The sequence below is a fragment of the Bombina bombina genome, chromosome 7, assembly GCF_027579735.1.
Source record: "Bombina bombina isolate aBomBom1 chromosome 7, aBomBom1.pri, whole genome shotgun sequence".
Lineage (NCBI taxonomy): Eukaryota > Metazoa > Chordata > Amphibia > Anura > Bombinatoridae > Bombina > Bombina bombina.
The window spans coordinates 550,826,505-550,838,671 of NC_069505.1; the positions used below are offsets into that span (position 1 = coordinate 550,826,505).

The 12,167-nt window shown below is 38.6% G+C and overlaps 1 protein-coding gene across 1 annotated transcript in view; it reads right to left on the reverse strand.

Annotated features, from left to right (window-relative positions):
- Positions 1-587: 587 nt before the first annotated feature.
- Positions 588-12,167, reverse strand: part of LOC128667008 (butyrophilin subfamily 1 member A1) — a 40,969-nt gene continuing 29,389 nt past the window's right edge. Inside the window, exons 4-5 of the mRNA XM_053721866.1 lie at positions 1,501-1,617; positions 588-697 (exon numbers count right to left, since the gene is read on the reverse strand). Coding sequence (XP_053577841.1) covers positions 603-697; positions 1,501-1,617 — 212 coding nt within the window. The 3' untranslated portion in view covers positions 588-602. The remainder of the gene's footprint in view (positions 698-1,500; positions 1,618-12,167) is intronic.

Sequence of the window (12,167 nt, forward strand, 5' to 3'; positions counted from 1 at the left end):
TCTGGATTTAGATGTCATCCAGGAGGAAGTCAGTTGGTCTGAATTTAGAGGTGGTTCACCGGGTGGTCAGGTGTTTTGGATTTAGAAGTGACCTATGTGGGTGTCAGTTGATCTGGATTTAGAGGTGGTCAGGGTTTAGAGGATGTCTATTAAGAGGAGGGACAATTGGTCTGGATTTAAAGGTGGCCATGATTTAAACTAGGTCTATTAAGAGAAGGGACAGTTGGTCTGGGTTTAGAGGTAATTCATGGGGGGTCAGTTGGTCTAGATGTAAAGGTGGTTCATGGGTGGTGAGTTAGTCTGAATTTAGTGGTGGTCCATGGGGGGGCAGATTTAGAGGTGGTTCATTGGGGTCAGTTGGATTGATGACAAGTGTGAGTGTGGTTTAGTGGGTGCATCTGAGTTAGTGGAGAAGGCTGGGCCATTCCAATTCATGGCTTGTTTTCTGGGTCAGGTCTAGGTGATTAAAAGTATATTTTAAAAAACTTAAATACAAATAGGAGAGTAGAAATAGATACACAAACAGACTCTTTATTTGGGACAAGTCTGAAACCATGGAATAACTGGTATCAATGCATTTAGCGTATGCAAAGACACTATTTTTATAGAAGTTGTAGTGGGTAGGATACTTCTCTCATTACCTTATATACATATAGCAACTTACCCAGCTGATTGTTCTTTATTCTTAGATCTCTTTCTGAAATAACAAAAAAGTAGTATTCAAATTGCACACTTATGTCTAGTTTATTATGCTCTCACATGGTTAACTCCTGTCTACCTTTAGCTATGATGACGCAAGGGGATCTCACAGCCTTTTCTCATTATAAAGTATTATTTCAGACTTCAAAACTGCCCCTATTTGAAAGGGAAAGTTTAGCTTAATCCTGCTGTCTCTTTGAGACAGCCATATGCCCCATTTGCAGAATTGTTCTTGGCCCCTCCCACAGATTAACTTGACACACCCATTGACTACACAGACAAACCCACAATCCTGCCCACTATCCATGTGTTACCAATCCCCTCCCAACACAGCCCCACACACTACATTGTGGGCAACGGCCCCCTCAACCTCCTGAGTCCCTAATACTTATCCAAAAATGTTGGAAGTTATATGATTTGATTAAAAAAATACCTATGTAGAAATACCACTGTTTCTACCTTTGAAAGGGCTAAAGGCTCCACTTTTCTCTGGCATTTACCACTGCTAACAAAATGACCACTTCCATGCATTACTTTGTTTCAAATCATTATCGTCTGAGAACACAACTGCCGCTTATCCTAAAAAAATTAATAACACTGGTGTTTTTAGGTGGGTTAAGTAGTTTTATCTTTTAAAAAACCATACACTGTTTGATAACTATTTAGCTGAAAAGGGACTTTTATGTCCCTTTAATATTAATTGAAGTCCACTGATTTGGATATTAACCTACCTAGTTTATAGTTTATGGTTTCCTAAAGACTCTCTGTTATCTAGTTGTATGTTCAGTTCCTTATTGTTACCTTTTTCTCTTTTAAATCTACAATAGGCCCAGGATGCCACAGCTAAGAGAGAGACCAAAATTATCAGAAGCAAGATGAAGGAAATCATCCAAAGCGAAACGCGTGGGAACAAGGCTTCTGTAAATAACAGAAAGAAAATAGAACGTTAGCAATATTTCTGGTACAGATTGAGACAGATAAGTGTACAGATAAGCAAAAGCATATTATTATTTGTGTTGCCAAACGCCCTATTTTACTTTAGTTCCCTTTTTTATTTTACATAATTTAAAATTGCTCCCTGCTTTTTTATGTTTAAAAGCTGAGACCAGAATCAAAATCTTTTATTTTCTGGATCTATGGGCCAGATTATTTAAAGATCTCAGCAATTACAAGATACTGTAATAAATCTCACAATTCTCTAAATTCTCTAAAGGCAGTTTAGAAAACAGCGTGTCTAGCAAAAGATTGTTCTCAGCATTTACGTATGTAAAGGAGATGTTTACATTACAATAAAGTTCACAAAAATCATAGTTTAAAAAATAGTATAAAACAAATAAATGAGATATAACAGAAAATGCATTGCTAAATCACATTTAAATTCATAGCAAATCAGTTATTAATTTGTATTGAAATTTCACCAGAAAAAAAATGTGAAGTTTGTACTTATTACAGGCCAGATTATGAGAGAAGCGCAAATTAACAATTCAGCTTGAGGGTTAATTGCGCTACAAGTAAGCTTTGAGCGCTCGCTGGGCTGTGCTCATATTCACCCAGATTACAAGTTTTGCGCTAAATCCGGTGCGTAAATAACGCTAAATATTTAGCAGTACTTTCCAAAACACAGCAATTACAAGTTACAGAAAAATCTACTTGAGTTGTGCGTTATGGTGCGTTAAGCTCCATACCGCACAAAAGCCAAGGCCTGACAACCTGCTCGTGCACATTTTCCCCCATAGACATCAATGGAGAGAAAGTGTTAGAAAAAAACTAACACCTGAGATCGCAGAATGGCGATCGCTATAACGCAATCCCCATAGATGTCTATGGGGACAAGAAGGTTACGTTAAAACATAATACCCTAACATAAAACCCTAGTCTAAATACCCCTAAGCCGCCGCGGCCCCTTCCCCGGCATCACCAACACTAAATAAAGTTATTGAAACCTAAACCGCCACCCCCCAACATCGGCAACACTAAATAAACCTATTAACCCCTAAACCACAGACTCCCCACATTGCCAACATTAAAATAAAGCTATTAACCCCTAAACCACCAGCCCCCAACATCGCCAACACTAAAATAAAGCTATTAACCACTAAACCGCCGGCCCCCCATTTCGCAACTACTATAATAAAGCTATTAACCTCTAAACCACCAGCCCCCGACATTGCTAATACTAAACTAAACCTATTAACCCATAAGCCGCTGCCCCCCACATCACAACAAACTAAATTGAACTATTAACGCCTAAACCTAACACCCCCTAACTTTAAATTAAACTTACAATATAACTACCTTCAAATAAATAAAAACTTACCTGTGAAATATAAAAAAACTAAGCTTAAACTATACAAAAACCTAACATTACTATATTAAAAACAAAAAAAAAGTAAAAATAAAAAACCTAAATTACAAAATTAAAAAATCTTAACACTACGAAAAAATTAAAAAAAAACTTACATTACTAAAAAAAACACTAAAATTACGAAAAATAAAATCTAAGATTACAAAAAATAATAACCAAATTTTCCAAAATAATAAAATTAAACCTAATCTAATACCCCTATAAAAACAAAAAAGCCACCCCAAAATAAAAACACCCCCTAATCTGACACTTAACTACCAATAGCCCTTAAAAGGGCCTTTTGTAGGGCATTGCCATAAGTTAAACAGCAATGTTACCTAAAAAAAATTACAAAGCACCCCCTAACAGTAAACCCCCCCACCCAACCAACCCCCAAAAATAAAAAAACTAACTCTAAAAAAAAAACTAAACCACCTATTGCATTGCCCATTAAAATAAAAAATCCCTAATCTAAAAAAAAAAAAATACTCCAAAAAAACAACAACTAATTCTAACCCCGAAATAGGTACTCACTGTTCCTGAAGTCCGGCGATGAAGGTGTTCATCCATGTGGCTCCATCTTCATCCATCGCAAGACCATCTTCTATCTTCTTCCCAGAGGTGCGGAGCGGTCTTCCCCGATGCACGGATCCAGAGCAGTGGTCCTCTTCAGCATCGGCGGTCCTCATCGGTGTGGAGGCTCCTCTTCATGCGATCTCCGCCAAACACTGAAGATTGAATGCAAGGTACCCCTTTTATATGTGGAGTCAGGGCCGGTGACAGGGGTGACTCCTGCCAGGGGCCCAATAGGCCAGGGGGCCCCATGAGGCAAGAACAACTATTATTTAAAAAAAATTAAAAAATGTTGGCAGCCACCAGAGGGTACTACAGCAGAGTGCTATTGAGCGTGAGAAAACATAATTTATGTAAGAACTTACCTGATAAATTCATTTCTTTCATATTAGCAAGAGTCCATGAGCTAGTGACGTATGGGATATACATTCCTACCAGGAGGGGCAAAGTTTCCCAAACCTCAAAATGCCTATAAATACACCCCTCACCACACCCACAAATCAGTTTAACGAATAGCCAAGAAGTGGGGTGATAAGAAAAAAGTGCGAAAGCATATAAAATAAGGAATTGGAATAATTGTGCTTTATACAAAAAAATCATAACCACCACAAAAAGGGTGGGCCTCATGGACTCTTGCTAATATGAAAGAAATGAATTTATCAGGTAAGTTCTTACATAAATTATGTTTTCTTTCATGTAATTAGCAAGAGTCCATGAGCTAGTGACGTATGGGATAATGACTACCCAAGATGTGGATCTTTCCACGCAAGAGTCACTAGAGAGGGAGGGATAAAATAAAGACAGGCAATTCCTGCTGAAAATAATCCACACCCAAAATAAAGTTTAATGAAAACATAAACAGAAGATTCAAACTGAAACCGCTGCCTGAAGTACTTTTCTACCAAAAACTGCTTCAGAAGAAGAAAATACATCAAAATGGTAGAATTTAGTAAAAGTATGCAAAGAGGACCAAGTTGCTGCTTTGCAAATCTGATCAACCGAAGCTTCATTCCTAAACGCCCAGGAAGTAGAAACTGACCTAGTAGAATGAACTGTAATCCTTTGAGGCGGAGTTTTACCCGACTCGACATAGGCATGATGAATTAAAGATTTCAACCAAGATGCCAAAGAAATGGCAGAAGCTTTCTGGCCTTTTCTAGAACCGGAAAAGATAACAAATAGACTAGAAGTATTTCGGAAAGACTTAGTAGCTTCAACATAATATTTCAAAGCTCTAACAACATCCAAAGAATGCAACGATTTCTCCTTAGAATTCTTAGGATTAGGACATAATGAGGGAACCACAATTTCTCTACTAATGTTGTTGGAATTCACAACCTTAGGTAAAAATTCAAAAGAAGTTCGCAACACCGCCTTATTCTGATGAAAAATCAGAAAAGGAGACTCACAAGAAAGAGCAGATAATTCAGAGACTCTTCTGGCAGAAGAGATCGCCAAAAGGAACAAAACTTTCCAAGAAAGTAATTTAATGTCCAATGAATGCATGGGTTCAAAAGGAGGAGCTTGAAGAGCCCCAGAACCAAATTCAAACTCCAAGGAGGAGAAATTGACTTAATGACAGGTTTTATACGAACCAAAGCTTGTACAAAACAAAGAATATCAGGAAGATTAGCAATCTTTCTGTGAAAAAGAACAGAAAGAGCAGAGATTTGTCCTTTCAAAGAACTTGCGGACAAACCTTTATCTAAACCATCCTGAAGAAACTGTAAAATTCTCGGAATTCTAAAAGAATGCCAAGAAAAATGATGAGAAAGACACCAAGAAATATAAGTCTTCCAGACTCTATAATATATCTCTCTAGATACAGATTTACGAGCCTGTAACATAGTATTAATCACAGAGTCAGAGAAACCTCTTTGACCAAGAATCAAGCGTTCAATCTCCATACCTTTAAATTTAAGGATTTGAGATCCTGATGGAAAAAAGGACCTTGCGACAGAAGGTCTGGTCTTAACGGAAGAGTCCACGGATGGCAAGAGGCCATCCGGACAAGATCCGCATACCAAAACCTGTGAGGCCATGCCGGAGCTACCAGCAGAACAAACGAACATTCCTTCAGAATCTTGGAGATTACTCTTGGAAGAAGAACTAGAGGCGGAAAGATATAGGCAGGATGATACTTCCAAGGAAGTTATAATGCATCCACTGCCTCCGCCTGAGGATCCCGGGATCTGGACAGATACCTGGGAAGTTTCTTGTTTAGATGAGACGCCATCAGATCTATTTCTGGAAGTTCCCACATTTGAACAATCTGAAGAAATACCTCTGGGTGAAGAGACCATTCGCCCGGATGCAACGTTTGGCGACTGAGATAATCCGCTTCCCAATTGTCTATACCTGGGATATGAACCGCAGAGATTAGACAGGAGCTGGATTCCGCCCAAACCAGAATTCGAGATACTTCTTTCATAGCCAGAGGACTGTGAGTCCCTCCTTGATGATTGATGTATGCCACAGTTGTGACATTGTCTGTCTGAAAACAAATGAACGATTCTCTCTTCAGAAGAGGCCAAGACTGAAGAGCTCTGAAAATTGCACGGAGTTCCAAAATATTGATCGGTAATCTCACCTCCTGAGATTCCCAAACTCCTTGTGCCGTCAGAGATCCCCACACAGCACCCCAACCTGTAAGACTTGCATCTGTTGAAATTACAGTCCAGGTCGGAAGAACAAAAGAAGCCCCCTGAATTAAACGATGGTGATCTGTCCACCACGTCAGAGAGTGTCGTACAATCGGTTTTAAAGATATTAATTGAGATATCTTTGTGTAATCCCTGCACCATTGATTCAGCATACAGAGCTGAAGAGGTCGCATGTGAAAACGAGCAAAGGGGATCGCGTCCGATGCAGCAGTCATAAGACCTAGAATTTCCATGCATAAGGCTACCGAAGGGAATGATTGTGACTGAAGGTTTCGACAAGCTGAAATCAATTTTAGACGTCTCTTGTCTGTCAAAGACAGAGTCATGGACACTGAATCTAACTGGAAACCTAGAAAGGTTACCCTTGTCTGAGGAATCAATGAACTTTTTAGTGAATTGATCCTCCAACCATGATCTTGAAGAAACAACACAAGTCGATTCGTATGAGATTCTGCTAAATGTGAAGACTGAGCAAGTACCAAGATATTGTCCAAATAAGGAAATACCACAATACCCTGTTCTCTGATTACAGACAGAAGGGCACCGAGAACCTTTGTAAAAATTCTTGGAGCTGTAGCTAGGCCAAACGGCAGAGCCACAAACTGGTAATGCTTGTCCAGGAAAGAGAATCTCAGGAACTGATAGTGATCTGGATGAATCGGAATATGCAGATATGCATCCTGTAAATCTATTGTGGACATATAATGACCTTGCTGAACAAAAGGCAAGATAGTCCTTACAGTTAACATTTTGAATGTTGGTATCCTTACATAACGATTCAATATTTTTAGATCCAGAACTGGTCTGAAGGAATTCTCCTTCTTTGGTACAATGAAGAGATTCGAATAAAACCCCAGCCCCTGTTCCAGAACTGGAACTGGCATAATTACTCCAGCCAACTCTAGATCTGAAACACATTTCAGAAATGCTTGAGCTTTCACTGGATTTACTGGGACACGGGAAAGAAAAAATCTCTTTGCAGGAGGTCTTATCTTGAAACCAATTCTGTACCCTTCTGAAACGATGTTCTGAATCCAAAGATTGTGAACAGAATTGATCCAAATTTCTTTGAAAAAACGTAACCTGCCCCCTACCAGCTGAGCTGGAATGAGGGCCGCACCTTCATGTGGACTTAGAAGCTGGCTTTGCTTTTCTAGAAGGCTTAGATTTATTCCAGACTGGAGATGGTTTCCAAACTGAAACTGCTCCTGAGGATGAAGGATCAGGCTTTTGTTCTTTGTTGAAACGAAAGGAACGAAAACGATTATTAGCCCTGTTTTTACCCTTAGATTTTTTATCCTGTGGTAAAAAAGTTCCTTTCCCACCAGTAACAGTTGAGATAATAGAATCCAACTGAGAACCAAATAATTTGTTACCCTGGAAAGAAAGGGAAAGTAGAGTTGATTTAGAAGACATATCAGCATTCCAAGTTTTAAGCCATAAAGCTCTTCTAGCTAAAATAGCTAGAGACATAAACCGGACATCAACTCTGATAATATCAAAAATGGCATCACAGATAAAATTATTAGCATGTTGAAGAAGAATAATAATATTATGAGAATCATGATCTGTTACTTGTTGCGCTAAAGTTTCCAACCAAAAAGTTGAAGCTGCAGCAACATCAGCCAATGATATAGCAGGTCTAAGAAGATTACCTGAACACAGATAAGCTTTTCTTAGAACGGATTCAATTTTCCTATCTAAAGGATCTTTAAACGAAGTACCATCTGCCGTAGGAATAGTAGTACGTTTAGCAAGGGTAGAAATAGCCCCATCAACTTTAGGGATTTTGTCCCAAAATTCTAATCTGTCAGACGGCACAGGATATAATTGCTTAAAACGTTTAGAAGGAGTAAATGAATTACCCAAATTATTCCACTCTCTGGAAATTACTTCAGAAATAGCACCAGAAACAGGAAAAACTTCTGAAATAACCACAGGAGATTTAAAGACCTTATCTAAACGTTTAGATTTAGTATCAAGAGGACCAGAATCCTCAATTTCTAAAGCAATTAGTACTTCTTTAAGTAAAGAACGAATAAATTCCATTTTAAATAAATATGAAGATTTATCAGTATCAACCTCTGAGACAGAATCCTCTGAACCAGAAGAGTCATTAGAATCAGAATGATGATGTTCATTTAAAAATTCATCTGCATAAAGAGAAGTTTTAAAAGATTTTTTATGTTTACTAGAAGGAGGAATAACAGACATAGCCTTCTTGATGGATTCACAAACAAAATCTCTTATGTTATCAGGAACACTCTGAACATTAGATGTTGATGGAACTGCAACAGGTAATGGTACTTTACTAAAGGAAATATTATCTGCATTAACAAGTTTGTCATGACAATTAATACAAACAACAGCTGGAGGAACAGCAACCAAAAGTTTACAGCAGATACACTTAGCTTTGGTAGTTCCAGCACCAGACAGCGATTTTCCTGACGTATCTTCTGACTCAGATGCAACGTGAGACATCTTGCAATATGTAAGAGAAAAAACAACATATAAAGCAAAAATGATCAAATTCCTTAAATGACAGTTTCAGGAATGGGAAAAAATGCCAAGGAACAAGCTTCTAGCAACCAGAAGCAATGTGAAATGAGACTTAAATAATGTGGAGACAAAAACGACGCCCATATTTTTTTAGAGCCAAATAAGACGCCCACATTATTTGGCGCCTAAATGCTTTTGGCGCCAAAAATGACGCCACATCCGGAACGCCGACATTTTTGGCGCAAAAGAACGTCAAAAAATGACGCAACTTCCGGCGACACGTATGACGCCGGAAACAGAAAAGATTTTTTGCGCCAAAAAAGTCAGCGCCAATAATGACGCAATAAAATGAAGCATTTTCAGCCCCCGCGAGCCTAACAGCCCACAGGGAAAAAAAGTCAAATTTTTAAGGTAAGAAAAATGATTGATTCAAATGCATTATCCCAAATATGAAACTGACTGTCTGAAAATAAGGAATGTTGAACATCCTGAGTCAAGGCAAATAAATGTTTGAATACATATATTTAGAACTTTAATAAAAAAGTGCCCAACCATAGCTTAGAGTGTCACAGAAAATAAGACTTACTTACCCCAGGACACTCATCTACATGTTTGTAGAAAGCCAAACCAGTACTGAAACGAAAATCAGCAGAGGTAATGGTATATATATAAGAGTATATCGTCGATCTGAAAAGGGAGGTAAGAGATGAATCTCTACGACCGATAACAGAGAACCTATGAAATAGACCCCGTAGAAGGAGATCATTGAATTCAAACAGGCAATACTCTCCTCACATCCCTCTGACATTCACTGCACGCTGAGAGGAAAACCGGGCTCCAACCTGCTGCGGAGCGCATATCAACGTAGAATCTAGCACAAACTTACTTCACCACCTCCATAGGAGGCAAAGTTTGTAAAACTGATTTGTGGGTGTGGTGAGGGGTGTATTTATAGGCATTTTGAGGTTTGGGAAACTTTGCCCCTCCTGGTAGGAATGTATATCCCATACGTCACTAGCTCATGGACTCTTGCTAATTACATGAAAGAAATGTTATTACAAGGAGTAAAGCATTTGAGAGGATTTCTGAGTGTGCACTAAACCACTATGCACAGTGTAACACAGACTTGTCACTTAAGCTTGTACAGTGTGTGCCTGAGTCAGACGGAAGATCACTTTCATTTGCAGAGGAGGTAGAACTTACTTAGTAAATGTTTTTTATTTATTTGTGCAATTTCGGATTTTAACTTCAGTGTGGTAGTAGTTGTATGGTGGGGCCAGGGCTCCATAAAAACAATCGGCTAGATTACGAGTTGTGCGTTAGGGTAAAAAAGCAGCGTTAAGAGGTCCTAACGCTGCTTTTTCACTACCGCTGCTATTACGAGTCTTGAAGGTTTAGGGTCACCGCACACTTCTTTGGCCTTACCGCAAAACGACGTAAACTTTGTAAAGTCTTTTTTCTATGGGACTTCCATAGCGCTGATATTATGAGTTTGTCCTGGGAGGCCAAAAAGTGAGCGGTACACCCTCTACCGACAAGAGTCCTAACGCATTTAAAAGTCAGTAGTTAAGAGTTTTATGGTACAACGCCGTAACATAAAACTCATAACTAAAGTACTAAAAAGTACACTAACACCCATAAACTACCTATTAACCCCTAAACCGAGGCCCCCCCGCATTGAAAACACTAAAAGAACATTTTTAACCCCTAATCTGCCACTCCGGACACCGCCGCCACCTACATTATATTTATGAACCCCTAATCTGCTGCCCCCAACATCGCCGACACCTACATTATATTTATTAACCCCTAATCTGCCGCCCCCAATGTCGCCGCCACTATAATAAACATATTAACCCCTAAACCGCCGCACTCCCGTTTCGCAAACATTAGTTAAATATTATTAACCCCTAATCTGTCGTCCCTAACATCGCCGCCACCTACCTACATTTATTAACCCCTAATCTGCCACCCCCAACGTCGCCGCCCCTATACTAAATGTATTAACCCCTAAACCTAAGTCTAACCCTAACACCCCCTAACTTAAATATAATTAAAATAAATCTAACTAAAAAATCCTATAATTAACTAAATTATTCCTATTTAAAACTAAATACTTACCTATAAAATAAACCCTAAGCTAGCTACAATATAACTAATAGTTACATTGTAGCTAGCTTAGGGTTTATTTTTATTTCTCTTGTTAAGTGTATCCAGTCCACGGATCATCCATTACTTGTGGGATATTCTCCTTCCCAACAGGAAGTTGCAAGAGGATCACCCACAGCAGAGCTGCTATATAGCTCCTCCCCTCACTGCCATATCCAGTCATTCTCTTGCAACTCTCAACAAAGATGGACGTAGTAAGAGGAGAGTGGTGTATTATAGTTAGTTTTTAACTTCAATCAAAAGTTTGTTATTTTTAAATGGTACCGGAGTGTACTGTTTTATCAAAGGCAGCATTAGAAGAAGAATCTGCCTGTGATTTCTATGATCTTAGCAGAAGTAACTAAGATCCATTGCTGTTCTCACATATTCTGAGGAGTGAGGTAACTTCAGAGAGGGAATGGCGTGCAGGTTTTCCTGCAATAAGGTATGTGCAGTAAACATATTTCTAGGGATGGAACTTGCTAGAAAAATGCTGCTGATACCGGATTAATGTAAGTTAAGCCTAAATACAGTGATTTAATAGCGACTGGTATCAGGCTTATTAACAGAGATACATACTCTTATAAAAGTGTAATATAAAACGTTTGCTGGCATGTTTAATCGTTTTTATATATGTTTGGTGACAAAACTTATTGGGGCCTAGTTTTTTCTCCACATGGCTGGCTTGATTTTTGCCTAGAAACAGTTTCCTGAAGCTTTCCACTGTTGCAATATGAGTGGGAAGGGCCTATTTTAGTGCTTTTCTGTGCAGCTAAAATTACAGACAGAGACACTCAGCTTCCCTCTGCATGATACAGGACATCTCTGAAGGGCTCAAAAGGCTTCAAAGTCGTGTTTGAGGAGGGTAAAAAACCACAGTAGACTGTGGCAGTTGTTGTGACTGTGTTTAAAAAAAAAACAAGAAAAAAAACAAAAAACGTTTTTGTCATTTATTATTCTGTTTTTGTTATTAAGGGGTTAATCATCCATTTGCAAGTGGGTGCAATGCTCTGCTGACTTGTTACATACACTGTAAAAATTTTGTTAGTGTAACTGCCTTTTTTCACTGTTATTTCAAATTTTGTCAAAATTTGTTTCTCTTAAAGGCACAGTAACGTTTTTTATATTGCTTGTTAACTTGCTTTAAAGTGTTTTCCAAGCTTGCTAGTCTCATTGCTAGTCTGTACAAACATGTCTGAAACAGAGGATACTTGTTCATTATGTTTAAAAGCCATGGTGGA